General features: G+C 40.0%; 1 protein-coding gene across 1 annotated transcript in view; it reads left to right on the top strand.

Annotated features, from left to right (window-relative positions):
- The first annotated feature begins 15,965 nt into the window (after window positions 1-15,965).
- Window positions 15,966-27,823, top strand: part of zmp:0000001082 (integrin alpha-D) — a 97,502-nt gene continuing 85,644 nt past the window's right edge. The window contains exons 1-2 of the mRNA XM_036533181.1: window positions 15,966-16,047; window positions 22,017-22,128. Of these exons, the coding sequence (XP_036389074.1) occupies window positions 15,999-16,047; window positions 22,017-22,128 (161 nt within the window). The 5' untranslated portion in view covers window positions 15,966-15,998. The remainder of the gene's footprint in view (window positions 16,048-22,016; window positions 22,129-27,823) is intronic.

A 27,823-nucleotide genomic window follows, 5' to 3' on the forward strand; every position in this document is an offset into this window, starting at 1 on the left:
AGCTCATTTGTTATTGGAGGAATAAGCAATGTTGCAACAGCCCCATGCTGCAACCGTCCCCACTCTCCCCTATGATATTTTTTAAAACTTTTTTTGTATTTTCATACATTTGACTCTTATTTATCAAAACTTTAATATATTTTGTAATTTTGTTCTATTACTATATACTATACTATATACTATCTCGTGCTATTTAAAGCAGGTTTATTTCTAAACTGTATTATGTCATGTTATCTTGGTGAGGACTCAACTACACGTAACAAATGTTACGTGTAGTAACAAATGTTATCTTTGTTTATGTTATGTGTTTCTGAAAAAAAAGAATATCAGTCGATATATCATTATTGGATTTTTCAAAACTCGATTTGAAAAAATTTATCAAAAATTTATCGATTTATCAAAATCGATATTGGTCTTCAAAATCCTATATCGGTCGGGCTCTAGAATGTACAGTAGTGTGGTTAGCAGAACACCACAGAAATCTCTAGGACCATATGTTCTTTTTTCCACATTTTTTCACAGTGAAAAGTTCGGTCCATATGAGAGCTTAAAATAAAATGTAGCACTAAAGTGTAATGCCAGTGCCAAGCTGCATCATTACACACCCCACCCCTTAAGACAGTCACTCCTCTGATTAACAGGATAGAAAATCTGCAATCACATTTTCACTCCCCATCCAGTACTGTACCACAAAATGAAACGGTTGCAGTGGCTTACACTGTGCTTAAATACAAACAATCAACTTTTTATGATGGCACAGCATTTCAATTGCAGTACCTGGCCAAGACATGAAAAAATATGGAAATAATAAACAGGCCTATAATATAATATAATAATGTGTCTCTGAAAAGCTTCTGATATGGTTGGCTGTGTATGTGTTTGTTGACTTTGCTGCTGCCTCTCCTGGTCGACATCCTCCTCTGGTTGATACTGTGAAAGGAAAATTATGAGATTTCAGTTATCAGGTATAGCTCAAAGGCTGCACACAAAATATACTAACACACACACACCTCTATATACTCAGAGTGCAAAGCAGTAGTTTAAATTTACTGACATGGTGACAGATTATTAGTCCAGAAATATTTTTTTAAAACGCTAACGTTATATTTTGATAGCAGATGACACAGACTGAACGGTAAGGACGGTAGCCTACTACTAGCTATGGTTACATTACGTTAGCCTAAACTCGGTAGCCTTTGGCGCTTAGCCATTGCAAACGTCGTATGGAACATAATTGGCTACACAGCAATATGCCATCTGTCTCAAACAAAAATAATGGTAACGTGTATTTCAGAATAAGGATTACAAGTATAACACTTTGGATACGTTGTTAATGTAACGTTAACATGAATTGAAACTCACCTTGACTTCTTTGAGATTGAACATACATCAACGATGCCATTATACATCCATTTCTAATGGATGTAGCCTTTAGCCTGGGGGAGGGGTCATCAGGTGGTTCCCAACCATCATCGGGTGTTTCGACCCAACCACGACATCCTCCAGTTGGTGGGTCGGCAGTGGTGGCCAAGTCACTGCCCCCTTCCTCCAGGCCTCCAGCTAGTGTCCTCCCTCTTATGCCAGAGCTAGCAGGAGGCTCTCTCTGCCGCTTCTCCCAACCTTCAAACAGCCGCTTTTCTCTTCAGTCCTCTTATTCCAACTTTTATCATCAGATTCCATACTGACTGTGCGGGGAATCCTCGACATCCCACTTCGACAGTGAACAGCCATGTTGTCCAGCCTTTGTCCCGGCAGTCTTGAACCAGCTGCTGGTACTTAGCTTTCTTTCTCTCTGCTTCTTCCTCGCAGCCTTCCTCCCACAGGACTGTCAGTTCCACCAACATGGCTTTCTTTCCCTCCTTAGACCACATCACAATATCTGGAGGCAGGGTTGTGGATAGGATCTCCTCTGGGAAGTGGAGTTTTCTGCCAAGGTCTGCCCTCAGTTCCCATCCCTGAGTGGTCTGCAGAAGCTTTTGTTTTGCTCCGCCCAAGACGACTGGCTGCTGCCCCTCCTTGACAAAGTTGATGGTACTCAGCTGTGGCTTTGTCTTGGCTGGCTGGGTGGCCGGATGCTTCCTTCTTCTTTCCTGCTCCAAGATGTCAGCAAGTGTTGACAACACCTTGGCGTCATGGCGCCACCTAAATCTCCCCTGGGTAAGCGCCACCTTGCACCCTGCTAGAATGTGGGCCATGGTTCCCCTCTCTTCACAGAGCCTACACAGGGGGTCTTCCCTCATGCCCCACCTGTGTAGGTTCATCGGGGTTGGGAGAGTGTCATACACCGCTCTAAGCAAGAAGGAAATCCGGAAGGGCTCCAGCCGCCACAGTTCAGGTCATGTGATTTTCCTCTTGGGAAGCTCCCACCTTGTCCAGGAGCCTTGTGTCCCAAGCTCGATGGCTTTAGCTCTTCTGCTCTCCTCCTCAAGGTTTCAGACTTCCCCCTGGATCAGGGTTCTCTTTTCCGCAGGGGTGGACTTTGACCACTCCTTGAAGCGTGATGTTCCTATTTCCTGCCTTCCGACACAGAAGTTGCCAATGATGTCTTTAGTTTTGAGGGAACATTCTGCCTGACTGATCGCAGAGCTGGCAGCCCACTTCCTGCCAGACCTCATCCTTATCCCTGCTTCATGGATGAGCTGGTCTCTAGAGTCCCAGAATGTTAAGGAAAGTCTGCATTTGGCCACCTTAAATTCCTCTACAACAGAGGACAGGGGGAGCTGGAGCTGTCCAGACCTTATGTAGAGCCCGACAGATGTAAAGCTCGGGGGTATTCCCAACCATCTAAGAAGGTGCTTGCTGAATTTCCTTTCCAGTCCTTCAACAGTTGTTATCGGCACTTCATACACAGTGAGAAGCCACATCAGCCTTTGCAGCAGACCATGTTCGTATATCCAGCATTTATATTTCCCAGGCAGACCAGACCTCTCGATTTTCTTCAGCCACTCTTCAGCTTGGTGTACTGTGTTGGAGGTGTTGTTTTTATCCGTCAGGGTGTTGTCATACCATTTTCCGAGGCACTTGATTGGGTTTCCTTTGATGCTTGAGATCACTTCCCCCTGAACGAGGAGCTTGAACCTTTCGGTTAGTTTACCTTTTTGGATCACCAGACACCTTGATTTCTTGGGCTTAAAGGACATTCTCATCCAGGTTGCCATCCTGTCCAGTTCCTCTAACACCCATCTTGCTTGCACGTGGGTTGGTGTTGTTACACGACAAAAAAACACTCCTTTTAAGTTTAACGACAACAAACTTTAATCGCGATCGCCATGTTCTCTTTTCCACGAAAACCCCCACCACTCCCCATACGCTCCTTCACAATAAGAGCCCCCTTTTGCCCTTCAGTACAGGGTGATAAGTGCGATCATATACATATATAGCCTTTGTCCACCTGAATATAACACAACCAGTAATACAGTACAAGGCATACATATGTAATAATGTACTTTTAACATCAGAAAATTAACAGGTGTTGTCACAGTAAGATTGTCCATGAATCCTCTGATCACCGGCTATTGACTTCCTGCTGCAGTCTCTGGTCCTCTCGCCTTTTTGCTGGCAGCTGAAATGATCAGGTTCATCCCCATGATGAAAAGGATGGGGGAAATCGTGCACCCAGTGACAATTCCTTTCTCAACAGGCTGAAACTTTGTTGTGAACCTGGAGGATTGGAATCGTAGTTTGATGTCTGTAAAGTAGTTGGTGATCAGGCCCTGGATGTGCACTGGGATGTAGTAGTGGTGCATAGTAGCTTTGATCAAGTTATGGGGGATGGATCCGTATGCATTTGCGCAGTCAAGCCAGACAACTGTGAGGTTGCCTTTCTTCTCCTTTGCTTGTTGCACCAGATCGCTGAGGGCCCCCGTGTGCTCCAAACATCCAGAAAAACCCTCAATGCCTCCCTTCTGGATGGAGGTATCGATATACCCATTCTGGGTCATATATGCAGTCATCCTTTTAGCCAGTGTGGAGAAAAATATTCTCCCTTCCACACTAAGCAGGGAGATGGTTCGGAATTGACCAATATGTGGCGAATCTTGCTCTTTGGGCACAAAATAACCATCAGCTCTCTGCCAGCTTGTTGGAACAGTGCCCTTGAACTAGATTCCTCTGAAAAGCTTCCACAGCCTTCTGAGGAGCTTCAGACATTTTTCGTATACTTTATAAGGTATACCGCTGGGGCCCGCAGCAGAAGATGATCTGGCATGCTTTACAATCTCCTGAACCTCTCTCCATGAAGGAGGTTCCAAGCTTAGTGTTGTTGTTGGTGGGACTGCATTGCAAAAGTCTTGGTTTTCTGCTAAGGCCACATTCCTCAATGGATCGCTGAGGGTTTCCTTCACAAACTCCTCCACTTCTTCCTTGGAGCTTGTTAGGGTTCCCGACTTAGCCTCTCCCAGCAGGGACTTGGTAATACAGTATTAATTAACAGCAGACACTTTGACCCTACAAGTCTATGATGTGATTGCAGACTGTAATTTATAAAAGTCTTTCCAAACAAGTGTTCTACATCAGCTTCATCTTGTATTTAGAACCGGGAATACTCATGAAATAGTCTGTAAAAATTCCACTTAGATTTTGAGAAATGGAAAAAAACAAAAAAAAGACAGAAAAGTATGATAAAGTCACAAATCAGCAGAGGTAGAAACCCCTGGCTTCAGAAAGTAAAAGTCCTGTCATGTATTTGTCCCACCCATGCACTACACCAGCTGAATTTAGTTAGCACAACTCTTCAGCCAGATAGAGGAGCTAATTAGCAGTGTTGTGCAAGTTCACACTTCACAAGAGCTAGCTCAAAGTTCAGTTCACACAGATTAAAATGAACAAGTTCATGTTCGTAGTTCACAATTTTGAATTTTGAACAAGTTCAGAGTCCCAGTTCATTTCTTCCATTTTTTAAATGAGTTGCTCTGAGCTTATCTTTTTCAGTAGAACCTCCTCCTACCTATCCATCCCCAGCCTCCAATCATTGCCACCCCCCAATGGTTGTGTATACTTGTACATTCATAAGTTATGTATTTTACCAGTGGAAGTGCAAAATCAAATAAAGTAATAAAAAGTTCAAATCATGGAGTAAATTTCTTTGTTACCCTCCCCCACTTGCACTAGCCATTTTGCAAATATTGATTAAGCTAGCCAGTGTTTACAGTACACCATGTACCCTGTCATATAAGGGTATTGTCCCCATACGCTCCTTCACAATAAGAGCCCCCTTTTGCCCTTCAGTACAGGGTGATAAATGCGATCATATACATATATAGCCTTTGTCCACCTGAATATAACACAACCAGTAATACAGTACAAGGCATACATATGTAATAATGTACTTTTAACATCAGAAAATTAACAGGTGTTGTCACGGTAAGATCCATGAATCCTCTGATCACCGGCTATTGACTTCCTGCTGCAGTCTTTGGTCCTCTCGCCTTTTTGCTGGCAGCTGAAATGATCAGGTTCATCCCCATGATGAAAAGGATGGGGGAAATCGTGCACCCAGTGACAATTCCTTTCTCAACAGGCTGAAACTTTGTTGTGAACCTGGAGGATTGGAATCGTAGTTTGATGTCTGTAAAGTAGTTGGTGATCAGGCCCTGGATGTGCACTGGGATGTAGTAGTGGTGCATAGTAGCTTTGATCAAGTTATGGGGGACGGATCCGTATGCATTTGCGCAGTCAAGCCAGACAACTGTGAGGTTGCCTTTCTTCTCCTTTGCTTCTAGCACCAGATGGCTGAGGGCCCCCGTGTGCTCCAAACATCCAGAAAAACACTCAATGGATATAATTCACACTCTGGATATAACCTCCCCAACATAATGATGCCAATCTCCATTAAAAAAAAATAAGCCCCAGGCAATCTTGACTTAGCCCCTGCTCTTTTCAATAGCTAGAAATGCCCCTGTCCTTCGCAGAAATTCTCTCCATTCCATGGTTGAGCAAAGCAGTGGCTTTCAGCCAACAAAAAGGCATCAGGCAATCAGTCCAGAGGACCACGAAAGGATTGCAGCAGAGGTGAGTTTATGTTGTAGAAATCAGCCACAGTCCATGTTACACTGGAGTGTAGTATTTTTTTTTTAATCTTTGTGGAAGGATGTTTGCCAGCTTTTTACCTACTTTGCATAGATGAAATATGTTTATTGGGAACTAAATCGAAAAGCTTGAAATGTAACTACAAGTAGCTGAACAAAAAGTTGAACAGTTGCTTTTTTATCATGCACAAAAAGGCTAGCTAGTTACTTTCTGTTATCATATACGTAAAGGGTAGCTTATCATATAGCTTAGCTATATGATAGGCAAGCAAGCCACTTTTAATCATAACTCACTACAGGCTAGCGAGCTACATTTTAGCATACATGGACAGGTTAGATATACGGTAGGCTTGCTAGCTAGCTATTGTTTTTCATACCCAACTGCAGGCTAGCTAGGTTCTTTTTTTATCATACACGGAAACGTATCCACATTTGTGCTGTCAGTAAATGCAAATTAAGTTTGCATAGGTGTAATCAACAATCGCATTGGTAAAGCCGAGTGATGCATGTATTGTTAAAAGTCCCAGCGCTGTTATACTCAGTATACTGTACTGTATAACAGCACTCATGGAATGCCTCTTGTCCAGTCAAATTACTTGGTCGAACTAACCGTTGTATAATTGGTGTTAACGTCGCTGGCTATAGGTTATTGCGTGTCAGCACATCTGGCGCTTAATTTGGCAGTGTTGGATTTAGCTGTATTTAACTTGTGTAAGCAGTCAAATAAATTGTGTAAAATGAGCAAAAGAAAACAATTAAACATATTCCAGGTATTTGAAATTAAAAAGCAATGTTTTCTAAGCAGTGAAGATTCTGCGGTGAGCACCAGCACCGAGTCTGCTAACGTTAGTGCCACAGAAGCTAGCAGTCAGGTACATGATCCTCCCGCTTTGCAAAGTGACGAGCCCCACCAGGCGGAATCTAACATTGCAGCAGCTACCCCTATCAGTGACTGTTGTCCAAGCCCAGAAGACTCGGATGTTTTGTCACAGCAGTAAATATCCACAGTATGTGGTACCTCAGCCTCTCAAGGTGACATTGGCAGTGTTAAGGCAGATGAACTCAAAAGGGCATCTGACTCTGTCAAACTAAAAGCATTACAGTCTAGATTCAAGCTTCCTAGAGAGTGGATAGCCCCATCTAAGGACATCTGTGGGAAGCAATGCCAAATTCCGGAGGAATTTTTTGATGAGAATCTTTACCCTACTCTGCGTTACAGCAAAAGCGTTGATTGCATTTTTTGTGTAGTTTGCATGATTTTCTCTTTAGGAGACATGATTCTGAGAACGAAGGCACTTAGTGACTGGAGTGATGCAAAGAAAATAGTTGCGAGACACATTGCTCACAGTAGTGTGCAACTGCGCGCTGCTGAATTTCTTAATGTTGCCTTGGGAAAGAGTCAGTCTATCTACTCCAAGTTGGATCGCTCACACCAGAAAGCAATAGAGTGCAATAAACATGGACTCAAAGCAGTCATCGATCTGATTGCTGTTTGCGGACAGCAAAACATACCCATTTGCGGCCACATTGATGAGCATGGTAATTTTCAGGCGCTTCTGAAATATCATGCTCAGGGAGATGAGTTGCTGAAACAGTATGTTGAAAACGCACCAGCTAACGCAAAATACTGTAGTCATCAAATTCCAAACAAGCTGATTGAGATGTGAAAAACAGATTCAAGGCAAAATTCTCCGCAAATGCAGGGATGCCAAGTGGTTTTCCCTATTGGCTGATGAGACGGCTGATATTAGTAACGTTGAGCAAGTGGTCCTTGTAGTTCAGTACATGGACTGTTCTGGCAGCTACTTAGTGCGAGAAGATTTTTGGGATTTCTTTATTCAGCTGACACTACAGGCGAGACGTTAACCCAACTTTTGTTGAACCGATTAAGACAACTGGATCCTGCTCATATGGTTGGACAGGGATATGATGGTGCTGGGAATGTCAGTGGAAAAGTACGAGGTGTTCAGGCGCACATCACAGCACAGTACCCTGCTGCAGTCTACGTGCACTGTAGAAATCATGCGTTAAACCTAGCCATTGTGCATTCCACTAAGATCCCTGTCGTTCGCAACATCCTAAACACTGTTCAAGAAATAGGGAGCTTCATTACAGCCTCCCCAAAGCGCTTAGAGTGCTTATTGAGCAACAGTAGCAGCAAGAAATGCCTCCAAAAGTTCTCTGATGCCCACTGGTCTCAGCATAATATGTGCCTGTCTACTGTTATTGAAAACGATGATGACGTGTTAACGACCTTGGTTGAGCTGAAAACAGACGGAGACACCAAATGCAGTCCCACAGCATCCTCACTCACTCGAGCTATGGAGTCGTTTGAATTCATTGTCTGTTTAGTTATTACTCAGGAGCTGCTTCACTGTCTAACGCCATTGAACCCGAACTGTGAATTACTGATAGCCGCTCAGATGGCTGCAGATGTCGTGACAGTGCTTGAGATAATTATGAGGTAATTCTACATACAGTGAAATGTGGGAGAAAGCATGCTCTGTGGCTGCGAGTGTTGAAATCACCCCAATCATTGCCTCGCATAGCCAAAATACAAACCCAGATGGCTAACACACCTGCTGCAAACCCACAAGAGTACTGGAAAAGAAACATTTTCTTGCCGTTCATTGACCACCTGATCACAGAGGTGAGGGACAGAGGATGGATTGCACTGCCACGTCTTAAAGCCCAGTACCTTCTACCCGACAGATAAAGGAGGAGTATGGGGCGTTGATGCCCAATGCTGACACTGCAGATGTGAAGCTTGAACTATGGAGGCAGCACAATATGCATACACCTGCCATTAGTGACATCTGCCAGGTTTTGAGAATGACTGCAGACTTCTACCCAAACATAAACACTGTCATGAAGATTCTCCTAACGATGCCTGTATCCACTGCCAGTGTTGAGCGCTCCTCCAGCTGTTTATGTCGCTTAAAGACATATAATACGATGACTGACAAACGACTGAGTGGACTTGCACTGATGAACATCCATCATGATATTCGAATTGATGCGGAGGCCATTCTGCAGGAGTTTGATGCAACGGGGAGACGCAGACTGAACTTCAAATAGGTAGGAATACTGTATCATTTTATTGTCTTTTTTATTGGCTTTTTGATTGTTTATTGTAGAAGCTTGGTTTGGTCTTGCAGTTGCATATTGTTGTTACTATCTTTATGCCTAACTGTTCTTATGATGATGCTGCTAAATGAGGGCCGACTTTTAATGCATGTTTGACTGTCCCGACATGTCCCGACTTTTAATGCATGTTACTCTGGGCTATATTATATATATATATATATATATATATATATATATATATATATATATATATATATATAAAATTAGATATATAATTAGATATATAATATATTCATAATAATGAAATAATGTTGCTTCTCTTGGTGCATGTGCAAATCTTCACCTGACCTTCACTTCTCCTGATATCTTGTGTTAGGGATACTCTTAACTTCTCTGCGCAGAGACACACCACTGCATCTCTATTGAGCTGTTTGGATTGTGTTGTAAAATAAAGCCTCATTTAGAAATCAGTTTGGTTCCTTAGTATGAGTTATTCAGAGCTATTGGGCATTAGGAATCTGAAATACATCATCACCCACAAACCTGAAAGGAGAATTTCCTCCACATTTTCTATGAAGATGTGCTCAGACACTTGTATTTAGCATTAGGTAGAGATTTGTTACTTACATCAGATGCATGATGAACTGAGGGAATTTAATTTCAAGATATTTTTAACTTCAGGATTCTTTGCTACAAGACTTAAGCAATACATTTACATTTACATTTATTTATTTAGCAGACGCTTTTATCCAAAGCGACTTACAAAAGTGCATACAGTAAGTACAGCGACAGTACGGGGACAGGATGTGTACAGTTCCACAATGAGACAGTTCTCAGCTGAGTGTAAGGTCTGTTTGAGGACGCAGTACTATCAATAATCTTCAGCATTCACATATTCACATTTTGTCTAGCCCACACCCATGACCATTGCTGAAGCTGAGAGGTGCTTCTCAACCTTAAAAAGAATTAAAATTTTTCTTAGAAACACCATGACCCAGGAGAAGCTGAATGCATTGATCATGCTGTCAATGGAAAAGAGACTGGTGACTGAGATGACTCACCTTAACCAGAAAGTCATTGAGAAATTTGCAGGCCAGAAGGAAGGAGGGCAAAATTTATGTTCAAGTAGTGCTACTGGCCAGAGTTTAGGCAACATTACAGTGTGTTGTGTTGTTTTTAGATTTTTTTTTTTTTTTTTTGCTGAGCTATGAAGTGCTGCTTCAGTTTGTTTGTCCCCCCCTCCCCCCCGCAAAAAAACTGTGCCACCCCAAAAATTTTTATCACCAGCCACCACTGGTACAAACAGGTATTCGGTGTTATTGCAAAGTACATAGCTCTGGAATATGTATACATTGTTAGGGTCCTATGATTTCCGCGATGCGGAAAACACGGATGGAATCACGGAATCGAGGCGTGAACACGGTATTTACTTATAAACGCGGAATTTGCAGATACTGTGTTGACATTTTAAACCTATGAATTTCAAAACGAATAGCCTCTGGTAAGCCAACCAAAAGTTAAGAAACACACAGTTACCTGCAAAATACCTGGTTGATCAATACCCCAACGACTACTATGAGTCTGGCCAACAGCTATTCTATAAGTTTTGTCAACACACAACTGACCATTTAAAATCAAGAGTCCATCTCAAGAACAAGACAAAATCAACAGCGGGCACCTCCCTCCAGGTTTCAGTTGAAGCAAGACATCATCAGCAGATGTAAGACGTGAGTTTGTTGAAGATTTTGTCACAATGTGTGCGGAGACGGACATACCCCTTGAGAAAATGAGGAAGATACGTCCCTTTCTTGTAAAACATTGCAAACAGGGAGGCACACTCCCAGAAAACAAAAGCAGCCTGAGGCAGACTCACCTGCCGCGGGTATTTGACCAACACATGCAAAAAGTGCTGCAAGAGATCCATGGCAAGAAAATCTTTGTTAGTCTCTATTTTGGGAGCAACAATAAAATATGTGTGTATGTAAACTTCTTTTATTCTTTATTTTCTATCATTAATTCAGCAGGTACTGAAGGGAAATACTTTCTGACCGATGCCATCTTCATGGAGAGCTGCAACTTCTCAACATTTTCACAGGCAGTACTGCTGTCTCTTCACACCAATCAGCTGAACTTGAATGACATTCTGGCAGTGGTGACTGATAATGCATTGTACTGCCTTAAAGCCTACAAAGAAGTACTGAAGGGGCTTTAAGGCAGGGGCTTTATGACAGTACGATACATTATCAGTCACCACTAACAGTGCATGCAACCTGCTTGTGTCTTGTCATCAATTTGATGGGAGAGACCTGGCAACACCTAGTGATATCTAGTGATATGGGGTTAAGTCTGCCAAAAAGCCTGCAAGGAAGAGAAGATGGTTGTGCTTCTTGAAAATGAAGGAGGCTGTGCAGCCCAAGGTACCCCCTGAGCCAGGAAATACCAGGTGGAATAGCTGGTTTGAATCAGTTCAGTACCATGCTGAACATGTTCACCTCTACAAAGAGTTCTCAGCTGAGAAATCCTCTGCTCAGGCAGTAAGAAACATCCTTGAGCTGGTTGAAACAGATGACAAACAAGAGGCCCTCCAGGTGAAGCTGACATTCATCTCTTGCCCCTTTTCCACCAACACATTTTGAGGGCTGGATCGGAGCCAGTGCCTAATCTCGAACCAGTTCTCCGCATTTTGACAGCCAAAGAACCAGCTTTTGGCCAGGAAAACTGGCTCGAGAGCGGCACCAACACTTTGCTGGTCTAGAACAAAGAACCACTACATCAGGGGCTGGGGGCGGGATTATCGTGACCAACAAGTCCGACTAAAACTTTGTGACCGCCATTTTTAAAAAACCAGAGAGCTAGTGTAGCGTCTAGTCTGCCTAAAAAGAAGAAAAAGAAGAAAACCCAGTTTTATTTTTCAAACGTTTCGCCTTGTTGCCAGCCAGCTATGTATTTCTTAGCTGTTTAGCGAGCTAAACACATTTCTCACATCAGGCTTGCTAGCTGGCAGTCACCTTACAATACGTTTGACGTTCGTATCATTGATGTTACAAATTAGTAGCTATGCTTGCTTGGATAATGTTAGCTGACCAACAGCTAGCTAGCCAGCTACTGTAACCTTGGTAACAGTAGCTAACGTTAGCATGCTACTTTCTAACATTGCCATTGACTCACCTACCAATGTCACTTAACATTTGGATTCACAAAAGGCTAATATTGTGTAGTGGACAAGTTTGTTTTTTAAAGCACTGTTCTCTTGTTTTTATTGTTGTTGTTTGTTCCTGCTAGCTTGCAGTGGTGGCTGCAAGCTAGCAAAACACTATGCTCGTGAAACACCGCAGATTGTCTGAAATTTGTGTGCTATTGCGAAAGCTACAGCATGAGATTGTTTAATTATAATAATTAAGTGGCAATTAATCCCAAATCTTTCTCTTAAATGTGTCATATTTTAGCTTTCTTGTGTTAAAAAATTCAAATTACTGAACAGAGCTAAATTTAGTCAAATCGATTTAAATTACTGAGAATAAACTTTCAGGTTAAGTTGAGTGCAATGAACAATAACATTTATAGAACACAGACCTCACAAGTGTGTCACATGTGTCATAAGCATTTAATGTAATTTAAATCGATAAATGCCATCCTTGTTAATTAATTTCACATTGTAGCTTTCGCAAGCACACAAACTACAGACAATCTGCAGTGTTCCGCAAGCATAATCATTTACTCCAGCATTTCTCAAACTTCTCCTGGCAGCCCACTGTCCTGCGTATCTTCTATCTATCCTTGCTGCTTGATTAAATCAGGTGTGCTCAGCTAATCAAAAGTGCCACTGATGAGTCAGTCAGGTAGGTAGAGCAAGGATAGACAGAAGATATGCAGGACAGTGGGCCGCCAGGAGTAGGATTGAGAAACACTGATTTACTCTATTCACGCGATTGGTGTTGACTATTCTGTTATTTGTTTTATTGTTAATCAAGGAGGATAAAGGGGAACAGGTTGAAAGTAATGATAGATTTAAAGGTAGTGTTTGGGCTTCCCCTGTTTCCAGCTCATCAGCCACCACTGCTAGCTTGGCACTAGCCTGAAAGCAGAGAAGTATACAGATGTATACAGTAACGTAACGACGTGGCTCTATGGTGGCTCTCTAGCCCGTGGAAAAGCAAACCCATTCTTAGAAGGTTTGCAAATTGAAGCAACTCCGAACTGGCACTAGCATGTAGTTCGCATTGGTGGAAAAGGGGTATCTGAGGGGTGTGGCAAACTGGTCACAGCTCTGACAGTGCTGGAAGGCACCCACTCTCCCCCAGCAGTCTCTGCATATAACATCATGGAGGATCTTGGTTCCTACTTAGTTAATGGAACAGGCAAAACCCATGGGTTTGGGGCCAAAACTGATGGGCTGCTGAACCAAATGAGCATGTGACAGAATAGAAATGTGCTTGATCAACTTCATGAGGGATTTCACATTTGAAAAATTTGCAAAGCACTGGGATGTCCATCCTGCCAAAGAAACTTACAAGATGATCAGTGTTTGATTCCAGACAGGCTCCTGCTATGGAAAGGCAGGTTGAAGCCTATGGCACACTGTGGGCACTGAGGAGCCCATCTCCAGAGCTCAGTGAGGAGTGGGCCGCATGTCAACATTGTGTCAGAAATGAAGGCCTCTCAACTTACCTGGACCTTGCTGACTACTGGAAAGGTACAAGCCAATGATTTCCAGGGGTTGCAGAGATTGCAATGTCCTAAATATATTTCCGAGTCAGTTCAGTTGACTGTGAGAGGAGCTTCAGCAAATATAAGACACTTCTCAACTGAGGAGAGAGAGTCTCTTACTGAGCTCAAAACCAAGTGCCTTATCATCGTGTACTTCAATGGAGATGTATGAAAAAGATGGTAAATGCCCAAGAAAGCAGCACATTTTTAAAAGCAAATTGCACTAACTGAGGGCATTAAGTTACCAGAAAAGACTTTTTTTGTGGTTGTGGTCAATTCTATTTTAAGTTACAATGTGCACTTTTAGTTAGGCCTACAGGCTAGATATGGCTACTTCATTTCCTTTATTCTCTGGTATAAATTTTATTTTTGCCCCAAGGACTTTTGAGAGTGCTGAATGTTTACACTATGCTGAATGTGTCGGCAGTTTAAATAAAAAAGATTAAGTGGCATTTTGCAATTGTTTGTGTCTGTAGTTGACTTTTTTAAGGTAAAAATTGGTTAAAAATAAAAAAAAATCCAAAACAGAACGGAATTAATCCGAAAAAATGGAATTTGGAAAAAAATAAAATGGAATTTGAGAAAAAATAAAACTGATTTCATAGGCCCCTACATTGTATCCAATTACCGCTGTAAGGACTGTAACTGCGTTAATGCATATGGCAATGAGAACACCTACACGCAAAGGACAAACACAACTTGACAAAAACAACAGCCTGTGTCCTGCTATGTGTTCACTCATTTCCCCTGCATGCAGTTGATATGCTACTCTCCAGTCTGCAGTGCAGCGCTTCTCTCACAGCCACGGTATACACAATCTGGCTGTGAGCTAGTACTGGCTAGGTTGCTAATGCTTAAGGGGCTGCCACCTTACACTACTGCGCATGCGCGAGAGGGCTAACAATAGGACGAGGTTCTGTTTACGACCATGGGAGGTCCTAGACGTGTTGCGCTTTCAGTATATTTCACTGCATGCATGCAGAGGAATTGCTGATGCTAGCTAGCTGAACTGACAGTAGCATAATAGATTTGTCTGCCATTTGCTCTGCAACAGTGTAGTCTACTGTAAAACTAATGCACGATGCTAACGCTTTGTCTTACGCAAACACTTAATTTCAGTACAAATTGCAGACAAACACGATCATAACTACAGTGCACACACAATTTACATTGAATAACAATGTACATCACCCCTCTCTCTCTACAGACAATTGTAGTGCAACCAGTTGAACTCAGGCATAGTACTTATGTAGGCACAAACACACACAACAACATAATACTCTGTCCCCAAGAGTTTTGTCTCCCAGTTCTTTACCCCACAGGTATTGGTGCAGTACTGAGGTGGGGGAGATCACCACTACTTCTATATTGTCCCAAATCCTTGGCCTTGTTGGGGTTCTCATTGGTGGCCAATGGATATGGACAGGTCAGAGGGCAAATGGTGACCTGGGGGGTGTCCTTGAGGGTGTGCCTGTGCCTCGGATTACCTGTGGGGGTCCTGCTGATAAGGGGAGCAGCAGGACCCATTTGGGCAGGTTTGAGTTGTAAGTTGTAAACAAAATAAACAAAATAAGGGTCTGTGAGAAGTAGGGGTGGTGTGCACAAAGACAAAGAAATGTGGCCCTTTTCTACAACATCAAAACTATGAAACAACACAAATAGAATTATGCAGTGACCAAAAAAGTGCTGTAAATGAGTCAAAAATATCTTATATTTTAGATTTGTCAAAATAGCCCAAAAAAAATTAAATTAAATTGTTTGGAAAGAAATTCATACAAAGGCCTCAACTTCACGATTTATATTTATCTAAGGAAAAATTCAAGCATTTACTCATAAGTCTTTAGATCAAAATGTCTTTGAATTCACGTTTCCCATTATCTTAATCAGGTATGTTCAAACTTACTGTAGTTAAACAGATTAAAAGTTTTACCCTTATATATGTGCACACATTTCACTTTTCACACAAACCCTCATTTCGGGAGTATGGGAAATGCAAGAGCTGTAACAGAAAAAGGGAAATACCGCACACAAAAACAGCCTCAGCTTTTTCATCTGGAGAAAACGCCCTGTTACGAGAATTATACAGGAAACCTTACACAGGAAGAGTAGCAGGTTTCATACAAACGGTCTGCATGCACCATTGCATTCTGTCATCAAGTCACAGAACTGAAGACAGCTATGTCTCTGATGCCACCATGTTCACTACTTACCATCCTTGCAGCAATGGGTAAGACAGATGCATTCTTGTGCTATCCTCAGGAATTTAAATGTCTGGTCCAGTTTTAGTCTAAATCTTTCAATCAACCCTTGACGCACTCAATACAAACAAACCAGATCCATCGGTATCGGTAAATTTATACACTTCAAAATTCACATTATGTGATCAAGGTAGCTGTTTGCATGTTGTGCATTTCTGTTAAAGTAATTTTAACTGCACAAAATGAGTTTGTGGAAAAATTGTGGCAAAAGAATCTCCTTATTAGGTAATAAGATGGCAACACATCAACTATGTCACATCGATGGCCTTTTCATAAAAATATGGCCCATGATATTTTTTCAGTCTTGCCAGTTTAAATTTAAATTTAAATAATTAGACTAGATTAATGATAAAATTCCAACAAAAAAATATTAATGACCAACTCATTCAATTGTCATTAAGGACCACAAAGAGAATGCAATTTACCTATAAAGGCACCAAACATACATGCTCTGTTTCTCTGCTGTGTTTACTTTTAAAATATGTTCTCATTGATGTTTTCAAACAATACTGCCCTGAACATGTGAAAAACCTAAGCAAGTCTGTAACTAATGAAAGATCCTTACAGTACTCATAGCTTAAGACTGAACAGTGGTATTGAAGTGCTTCAATGGTAGCAATACTGGGACTTAAACTGGCAAAACACGGTCTTTCTCCAAGTAGAACTATAAATGCTCCAATAGCATTTGTATTATATATTATATATGTGTATTGCAGACAGATGTCTGATTGCCATTTTTGTTGGTTATTTTGCCGTTTACTCTTCAACCCATAACATTAACCTTGAGAGCTGAAGGTGGCACGCAATGAAAATTGTACAGTGATTGTATTTGGGTGGCTTTGGTATATCCAAGTAACTACACTACAAGGTTGGTTTTCATTTATGTTCAGGTTTAAATTAATGGCTGTCATGGGGCAGCTGAAACAAGATGTCACACATCACACTTGTGCTGTCTCTCACTGTCCGCCATTTGCTTGCTTATTCTGCTTTTACTTTTGTCTCTGCTGTCAGGTGTCGAGACATTTTTGTAATACGGTTTTTGGAAGCAGAAAATGCAGTATTCACATCTTAACTGATAACTATATTAATCGTTAATTGAAATTTTGCTTTTACACTTCATAGCCCACCTATAATATTATGATTTACTGTTAATGCTGTTTATTTTGTAGCTGTAATTCTTGAGTTATGCTATTTACATCTAGATGATAAATATATGTGTAACATGAAATAATTTTGCTCTGACATTGTAAAAATATTCATATTAATTATTCAAGTTTCACCCTGACTTTTGGAATGTACACATAAAGTTAGACTCACTGCAACATCTTCTGTACACAAAAGCATAGAAGCATGGCAAGTGCACTCCTCCACTTCACTTGGATGCAGCCAATGCTATTTTTCAGAAGTCTCAATGCACCACTGGAGGGCAAGTGCCTAACAGAGGATAGGTGCATCACCTACTTTTGTTATCTGACTGAGCTAAAGATGTCTGCTGAGTCAGTAGATTTTGCTGTTGTGTAATGTGATGAGGGCACTCTGGCTAATGTAACCCAGCCTGCCCTCACACAAACTAATTTGTTTATACAGTTGTATGGTTATATAGTTTTCTTTGTAAATACTGAATTTTATTAATGAGGTACCACATATTGATTAGTAGCATACAACATTGTGGTTAGTCCAGAAGGCTCTCCAAAGCCTGCAAGCAAATAGTCACTGACCTGCACAAGTTGAGTGGGCTGTGAAAGGATTAACTAAAAGCTGCATCTTCGACTGTTCAGTGTAGTGTCTGTTACTCAGAAATTTCAGGCTAGTGGTATAATGCTAAGAAGATGCCGTAGCCCTGGAAAACCACACCTCCCTGCCAAGAATCTGGTAGCTGATGGATTCCCTCAATTTATCAGTCCTTATTGTAGAACAGTTACAGTACATTTGCAACTTTATTAAAGCTGAGCAGATACTTCAAAGAATGTAAAGCAGCTCCCTGAAGCTTATTCAAAACCTCTTCTTGAAATAGTAAAACACAGTAAATAGTTTGAATAGAATATTTTTATTTTAAAAAGGAAAAACACCAGTGTATTCTCTGCAAAATTCTCTCTAACATTAGTGATTAGATCAAAAAAATGACCTTGAAATCTTTTAAGTATGTCTTGATGCCATCTTCATCTGAGGAGTAATTCATGATGTTAAGGTACACTGTCAGCAAGGATGACTTTCAAATTGAGAGCGGAATGGATTTTCTTTGCAGAATAAAAAAAACATAAAACATAATGGTCTATTCCATCATTTTATTCATAAGTGATGATAGAATACAGTCAGATAATCAGTTCTTTACATTGTTTTTATGGAAGACAGTTGTCCTTAGAAAATAATTCTGATAAAGTTGACTGGTTGAAGCTGAACTGCCCTGTCAGTTATTACATGCTTTTCTCCATAAATGCATGCGATTTGGAATTATCCCCCTTTTACAAACACATCTGCCAAATTATGAATGACATCCAGTGTCAACCTTAGATTTAAATTTTGTGCGTTTTTGTAAATTTAAATGTGGGGTTATTGTCTTTCGCATGTGGTTGATTGATAAATTGCAAGTTGTGCAAAAGTAACAAATCTGTATGTGCACAGTACCCAGATACTGTTGTACCCTTTCACTCAAAGGCTGTTCTTGATGTTCCTTCCACGGCTTCCTTTCCTCATCCCCCTCAGCCAAATTATTCTTAAAGGACATTTCACCACCAATTGTATAATTAGTCAGGTAACTGTTCCAATTGTTTAAACACTACTGATAATTGAATGTCTACAGCAACACCTGGAGGTTAGCAATTGAAATACAGGTCTACCATTACTGTGAGGAAAATAGAATTCAAACTGAAATATGGGGTGCCGTTTAGGAAAAGAATAATACATTTAGTTTGTATATATATATTGGTTTAGTTTGCATATATATCGGTTTGATGTGTACATGTATTGGTTTGTCATTTTTGTTTGTATTGGTTTGTCATTCACGCATATATTGGTGTGTTGTTGACCAGTGGCGGCTGTTGAGCTGGAAACAGGGGAGGCTGAAACATTACCTTTAAATCTATCATTACTTTCAACCCGTTCCCCTTTATCCTCCTTGATTAACAATAAAACAAATAATTCAGAGAATAATTGACACCAGTCGTGTAAATGGAGTAAATGATACTCGTGAAACAGCGCAGATTGTCTGAAGTTTGTGTGCTTGCGAAAGCTACAACGTGAGATTGTTTAATTAACAAGGATGGCATTTATCGATTTAAATTACATTAAATGCTCATGACACATCACAGCTTTTGTGAGGTCTGTGTTCTAAACGTTATTGTTCATTGCAATCAACCTAACCTAAAAGTTTATTCTCAGTCATTTTAAATCGACCTAACTAAATTTAGCTCCGTTTTGTAATTTGAATTTTGTAACACAAGAAAGCTATAATGTGAAACATTTAAGAGAAAGCTTTGGGATTACTTGCCACTTAATTGTTCAAATTGCCATCCTTGTTAATTAAACAACCTCATGCTGTAGCTTTCGCAATAGCGCACAAACTACAGACCTGCGCTGTTTCGCGAGCATAATCATTTACTCTATTTACGCATTGGTATCAATTATTCTGTGAATTATATGTTTTATTGTTAATTAAGGAGGATAAAGGGGAACAGGTTGGAAGTAATGATAGATTTAAAGGTAATGTTTCAGCCTCCCCTGTTTCCAGCTCACCAGCCGCCACTGTCGTCGACACATCTATCGGTTTGTCATTTACGCACCTATTGGTTTGAGTGTGATATACTGTATATAGATTTGCTATTTACGCATCCATCGGTTTGACTGTATCTTATATTGGTTTCATTCACTCGTGTATCGGTTTGATGTGCTGACATATTGGTTTCTCATTTTCGTTTGTTTTGGTTTGTCATTCGCGCATATGTTGGTTTGTTGTTTACCCACCTATTGGTTTGAGTATCTCATATATTGGTTTTCCATTTACACAAAATATTAAAAATATTATTTTTCACATTATATAATTGTCATAACTGCATTGTCCCGTACTTAAGAATTTTTTCTTTTTCAAATAATTATCAGACATATGGTTTTCACCGCGTAAGCCTGGACCCCACATTGGCGTCCGTACAGATCATAGGTTTGCTATATGACGTGCGTCTGCGTGGTCGCCATATTGGAGCAATCAAGATCCGCTAGTAAACAAATACTGTGCTTATTGAGAGATGCAGACTTCTCTACAAAATCGACTGTAACTCGCTTAATTCTGAACCGATTTTCATGAAATTTGGTTTGTTATAATCGCGAGAAATTGAATATGATACTGGTTACTTATTGGACTTAAATTCAATTACTGGGGGCGGCTCTAATCAGCTCACGCCAATGTAGGGTCCTGGCTTACACGGTGAGAGCCATATGCCTGATAATTATTTGAAAAAGAAAAAATTCTTAAGCACGGGACAATGTAGTTATGAAAATTATATAATGTGACATTATAGACATTTCTTTAAATGTGTGTACGTATATGAAATAAAACTTTCAGTGAAATTAAGCTGCCTTCATCGTGCCTGACTGTAATGGCAAACCGATATATGCGTGAACAAACCAATACATGCGAACACAAACCGATAGGTGCGTCACTGACAAACCAATGCAGTCATAAATGACAAACCAATACATATGCACATCCATCCAATGTAAATGACACTAAAATCAACAGGTGTGTAAGTAGCAAACCAATACGAACGTAAATGACAAACCAATACATAAGCATGTCAAACCAATACATGAGTGAATGAAACCAATGTAAGAGACAATCAAACCAATAGATGCGTAAATGGCAAACCAATATATGAGACACTCAAACCAATAGGTGGGTAAACAACAGACCAACATATGCACGAATGGCAAACGAATATAAATGTAAATGACAAACCAAAACAAACAAAAATGAGAAACCAATACATCAGCACATCAAAATGATACATGAGTGAAGGAAACCAATATAAGATACTGTACAATCAAACCAATGGATGCGTAAATAGCAAACCTATATACAGTATATCACACTCAAACCAATAGGTGCGTAAATGAGAAATCAATAGATGTGTCAATGACACACAAATATATGCGTGAATGACAAACCAATACAAACAAAAATGACAAACCAATATATGCGTGCATGACAAAACAATACATGTACACATCAAACTGATATATATGCAAACCAAACCAATATATATACACACTAAATGTATTATTTTTTTCCTAAACGGCACCCCATACTGAAATCACAAGTCAAGTGAGCTTATATTGGTGCTGTTGATATTGGTATTGCATTACATTATAATGGAAGACTATGTTTGTGGAGAAACTTGATAGTTGTATTATTTACCATGCCATGTCATACCTGCACCTTTGACATTGTAAAAATGTTGATAAAGGAAATGCTTAGCCAATGGCAGCCAGCCCACTACCTGGCTGAAAATACTAACACTAAGCATTCATCATGCTATGTATATAAGTGAAACACATTTTACTTCTAATTATGTGATTAATCAATAGGCCAGATTTTAGCATGTTAATAATAAATTTCTACCAATCATGATTGAATAACCAACCTAAAATAATACAATCTATATTGTTTCTTTTTAATGGCACTAAATTCTACAAATGGCTAAACGTAACTATAATAAGTGGCTCAGGTGGCAAGGTGTTTGCTTTGACTACCCACTCCACTGTAGTACGCTGTTTGAGTAGTGCAAAAAATATCTGTTGCCATAAAGTGCCATTTCATTTCAGCACTCCTGAAGGAATACAGATACACCTGATCATTCCCAAACAGAGTTGCATGTATGGGGAAAAATAAAAAAAAAGATTTTGACCACTCTTCTACCACTTTCTTCCCTGCCCTGTGTGTAAGTAGTGTTGCTTTCCATGGCTTTCAACATTGATGACATCAATACCAAAATCTACTCAGGGGATGATAAGGGCTTTTTTGGATACAGAGCTCTTCAATACAAATCTGAGAAGAAATGGTGAGTGTCACTCTGCTTTTTCCTTACAACTAATCAATTAGAAAATGATTCTTTACTGCAAAAAGTGTCTCAACTAGATAAGGCATCCAAGTAATACATATGCTTTCATTTTGGTGTGAAGAACTGTTGCTATGTCTCTAATGTTGTTGTTAAAGAGGATAGCAAGTTGCATGTTGTCACAACATTTATTCATTCCCTATTGATGTCTGCAACAGGCCTTTTAATGTCAGCATATTTGCAATGCACTGATACTCTTTTACATTAATGTTTTTTTAGTTGACATCACTTATTTTGATATAAACATCTACATTTTGGCATGACATTTTCATCTTCTTGATATTTAGAATGATATTACATGTAATGTTGTAAATGATCCAATATCAGTTTTATGATTAGATCACTTGATTCTCACAAATGGAGTTTTCAAAGAAACGATTTTGTTCCACTGTTTTTGATCATTATATCCAATACATTGTTATATCAGTACTTCTTATAAGTGAACCACACACTGACCTTTAAAAAGAGGCAATTACAGTACCATTTGTATAAGATGTGCTTGTACTGCTTTCATTGCTTGTGCATCCTTTCTTGGTAACAGAAATAACAGTGGAAATAATACTAAATGAAAGTGGATAAATGATTGGGGTTCACCTGAACATGATTTTCTTTAGCCAGTAAATTTACACTAAATCAGTTTTGTTCTCTCAAAGAGTTTTTTTGTGTGGAGTATCAATTTGGTTGAAACGAACAGCTCACTAGCTTGTTAAATATGTTCTGTAGAGCCTGTGCAAAATTAATGCCTGCTAAGGAATTTAATTCTAAAAATACACTGGTTTCTAGCTACTTAAATTATGGGTATGTAGGGGATATAGACAAATATCTACAACCAAAACCAAGTTATTTACAATGCTTACTACTAGCATCTACGGAATGTATATGGCCCTGGCCATGTGATAAGGAGAGGATTGGGCTCTGTATGACCCCTCACCCTTATCAGGCCATAAAAGAACACCAAGCCATTTATTGATGGGCTTTGTGACACTGCTCTTGGTTTAAGATAAACACAAACATCCTGGCATAGCCATGCATGCAATACCTCTGAGATACTTGGCACCTGAGATCGCCTAGGATCACACACAGCCACTATGGGATCACTGGAGATTCTCAGGTCTTTGTCACGTCCCATCTACATGGGCTCCTATCGTCCAATCAGATCAACTTTTACTGGATTTTATTTGTCAGTTCATTACTTGCACAATTAAAATATACCTATGTGTCAAAAAGTAAGAATTTACTGTCTGAATCAATCAGTGAACTGCATAGTATGTCTGTCATTTGAATGTTTGAATCATATCCTACCATGACTTTGCGCATGTTTCCAAATGACTACCGAATGACTAGTACTTGAAATTAAATCCTCAAAAATAGTTGTTTGACCATTTAAATCCTCAGAAATTTTCTGATCTGCTCAGTGATAAAGTTCCACCGCTTCAGACTGCATCTCGGTTCTACCTCAAATACCTCCCCCTAATGCCTGCTACTTGTATTATTTGCTGTTTATTTTAAGTGTAGTATCGATGTGTTTTGGATTCTGTGATCTAGTGACTGATGTATGGTAGTATGCTTGGCTGGTCTAGTCATGTTGTAAAAGTTAACTGGTGGTAGGGCTTGAATTCTGTTATGCTCATACTCAGTGGTCTGGGAGTGTTGTTAGCCTCGTCTGACGGGCCTGGTAAACTTGGATGGATACACTACTGTTCTTTTGTTTTGGAAGTCACTCTGAATAAGAAGGTTTGCTCAATGAATATAATGTAATGAAAGGGCTACCTATGCATATGTATAAGCTGTTTTTGTTTTACACTTGTAAACTTAAAATGTTTTCATGCACAGGGTCTTCAGATAGATAATGGAAATATTACCATACCACATCATTTATGTTCTTCAGGACTTTTGACATTGCACATTTCTGTCATGCAGGCATTGAATTCAATGTAATACTTAAGCAGCAAATGTCACAGATACAAACCAATGGGGGTTGTTGCTTAAACTTCCTCTTCTTACCCACCCACTGTTTGCTAAAAATAATGTGAAATATTTCACAACAGAAAACGTCCTTTGATAGTTTGTGCTAAAATAAGTTATTCCCCCAAAACATCATACAGTTTTACTATATGTATTTACTATTACTGTGTCATCTTCACTCACTTTCATGTAAACAAAAGTATATTAGATAATTCAGTTGTTAAAGACAGTTTGTTCATGGTGGTGCAATCTGGTGCAATATTTCAGAATTGTGTATCACCTTGCAGACACTAATTTCTTTCAAACTATTGAAGTTTTTGTTTTAGTTCATGGACACCAGTTTAGAGCTTTAGGATATAAATACCATTATTCTACTGCCCTTTTTGCTCCACAGTGCTGCATATTTTGAGAAATCTTCTTTGAGAATGCATCAGTAGGGTGAAGACATTTGTCATTTTCACACCTCAGATATGAACTCAGCACTACTGACTTCCTCAGGAAGTGAATCAGTAGTTCCTCTGACTGAAAATATGCAATCCAAAAATCTACTTCAGGTTATAATGTCTGCAAGCTTTGTGGCTTTAAAGTGTCCTTTTTATGATTTAAACATGTTAGGGATAGGGCCACACACATTCCTCATGCATGCACACACTTTTTGTTAGGTTTTTCTCCACACACCAAGCCTGAATGGAACCCATCTGTAACAGAGTGCATGTCCATTACATGGGCCTTGGCAAATTAAGCAGGTATATTTGGGGCAAACATACCATCTCCCAGGTTGGAGGAAAAGACATTTTAATTCACCGGCTCCTTTGTTTGCCTCTTCCCAAACACACCTAAACCACTGACTCTACAAACCAACAAGGATACAGGTGGAATGTATTAACATGCAGGGTAGCCGACCTGATGATTAAGGATTTCTAAGTCTTGGACAATTTTTTATCAATTGCACCTCTTTTACACCTAGAGTGTAATGTTTGTGGTTTGGGTGGGAACAGGGCCTACCTGCTCATCCAAGGGTCCCAGCAGGATGGACTCCATCAGCTGGACCCAAGGGCTGGGGGCTGATGGGACTTTGGTTGGGAGAGTACAGGCAAATGGGGCTGACCAACATGGGAGGTGACTGTGGGGGAGTTTTCGGTGGTTGCTTTTCAATATTTTATAATTGAGTTGTATTGTGTTGTAAAGAGCAAAAATAGCTATGAAACATTTTAGATGTGGTAGGGTGATGTCAGTCTGCCAGTATCTATTGGGTTATGGCCTTTGTTGAGTTGATTGATTTATTTTATTCTGCTTAGTTTAGTCCAAAATGGCTGATTTCATTTATAGGAGCAACATTTAGTCAGTAGGAGACAGGCTGGCTAAGAGTGCAGTGGTTTTGACAGCAGTGGTTAATTGATGTGTTCTCTTGTTGCCTGCTCAGGTGATTATTGTTTGCATTTTGTTTCTTTGTGTTTTTTCTTTTTTTTTCTTCATTGTTAGTTTATTAGTATTATTTTGTTACTTTCACCAGTCACAGGCTTGGGAAAAATAAACCACCATCACGTCATCCTCAAATTTTTTTCCCTCATAAGTTTTTTTTTTCCCAATTAAGCCCATTCAGCAGGCTCCCTTTAAGCAGTTCAGAGGTTAAGTAGACTACAACAACCTTCTGCTTCCACACCAGGTACGCATAAAAAAGTGAACTGCTGACCGGAAGAGGAGGGTTAGAAAACTAAGTCTGAATATGACAGAGACATTGGTGCCTGGTTTTAATGCAGTCTGGATGAGGAGACCAGTATAGCATACAGCACATCCTTACACTATTTTCAGTCTTTTGTTAAACAGTGTTTGTTTTCGCTGAGATGTCAGTATACAGTGGTTTGTCTGCAGCCCACCATGACCTGAGACTCGCAAGACGCTGGCTTTGTGAAGGTGGGGTTTTGACTATTACCACTGTGCCATCAATTTTAAATAAAAATAAAATAAACAAACCACAGCTGAGGCTTCAATGGCTGTTGAAGTCCAGAAGACAGAGCTGGCCTGCAAAGAGATCCCCAGAGTCTGAAAATTCACCTGTGCTGCCTTGGACTGGAAGGTCTGCCTTGTACCACTTTTGGATTTGTTTGTTTATTTTCCTATACACACACATTGTAGCGGAGCAAGTGGGGGGGAAGAGGGTGCAGCTGCCCCAGGCCCACGGTTCTTCCAGTTACAAAGGGGCCCACCGTGGGCCCAATCTGCATAACTGAACATGCATTTTTGTTGTTTAGTTGAATATTTTGAATAAAGTTTATGTGTCTTGATTGCAGCAAAAAAATAAAAAGTCAGACTGAAGGTGTAATGGTTTCGACCGACCCTTAGCTAAGTTTCTCGCCGCAATATTTATTTTGAATCAGCAGAGACACAATAGAGTTACAGAAAACTTTATTCGCTGTCCAGTATCCTTGTGTAAGTGTACAAACAGAAAAATTACGCCATCTGTTTGAGTCCCAAAGTAGGAACTGGGCGATCGCCGGCTGTCTTGTTTTATTTCCCACCGCCGTCACTGCTGACGGAGCCGCGGTATTTAAAAATGGTCTCACGCAATGAGGTGTGCTGAAATAGCACACCTCATTGTAATCCGCATTTCTCTCTGTTCCGCCCTTCCATCTCCCCTTGTTTCCCCTTGGATCTGTCTATAATAGGCTGTATAAGGGCCCACTACAAGTCCTCGCCCCCTCTGCAATGAGCCATCGGTTCCACCCCTGCACACACGGCACACAATTATATTACTCTAGCCACTTCCTTTCAGTCATTTTCATCTTTTTCGTCAAGCCAGAGAAAGTAGTCACAACACATGTTATGAATAGTGTCTCTATCTTGTACAACTATTCTAACTTTAGATGACAGAAATTTTGAGGTTCTAAACCCCTTGGTCAGTCAGTAATGTTTTCAATAAAATATGGTCTCCTGTGTTGAAAAAAGCTTCTGGATCATCAGAATGTGAGATGCTAACTGTGTAAATGCACTTTTCAAGAGTGACATGTAGAAGTCTAAAAGATGTCTGTCAGTATGCAGGAACCCTGATAGGAAACTACAAGATATATTAAGCTGCCAATAAGCTCTTAATCCAGATCACGTGATGACTAGGTACTGGATATAGTTAAATGTTGTGAAAATTTTGTCAATATACTGTTCAGAAACAGGATCCTGATCAAATACTCCTGAAGAATACCATCCTGATAAATATACTTTGTGGAAAAAAGATCCTTTTTTGGTTGTCTGAGCAGGGACATCTTGCTGTGTGTGTAGAATTATTATAGTGGTGCTGCTTCTGATGATAACTATTATTATTCATTTAGTAAAAGTAATCAATTTTACACAAACAACTCAAATTCTTTTAAAATGTGTATTCTTGTATGTATTATGTATTATTTGCTAAGCATTACTAGTTAGCCATGAACAAGTAACAAAGTACTGATTACTCGTTAATATTCTTATTGTAATTACATAGAACAGATTCTTATATACACACTGAGCTCCGCTGCACCAGGCATCAAAATTTTCATTTTGTTGTGGTTTATCTATTAGAAGGGAGGCTTACTGTATGTGAAATAGTTGCCCTTGCTATTGTAAGAAGAATCCTAATCCCATGTAAACAGTTGTAAAGCACAAACAAGTTGCTATTCATGCTGCAAAAAAAAAACAGTTC

The sequence above is a fragment of the Megalops cyprinoides genome, chromosome 1 (genome assembly GCF_013368585.1).
Source record: "Megalops cyprinoides isolate fMegCyp1 chromosome 1, fMegCyp1.pri, whole genome shotgun sequence".
Lineage (NCBI taxonomy): Eukaryota > Metazoa > Chordata > Actinopteri > Elopiformes > Megalopidae > Megalops > Megalops cyprinoides.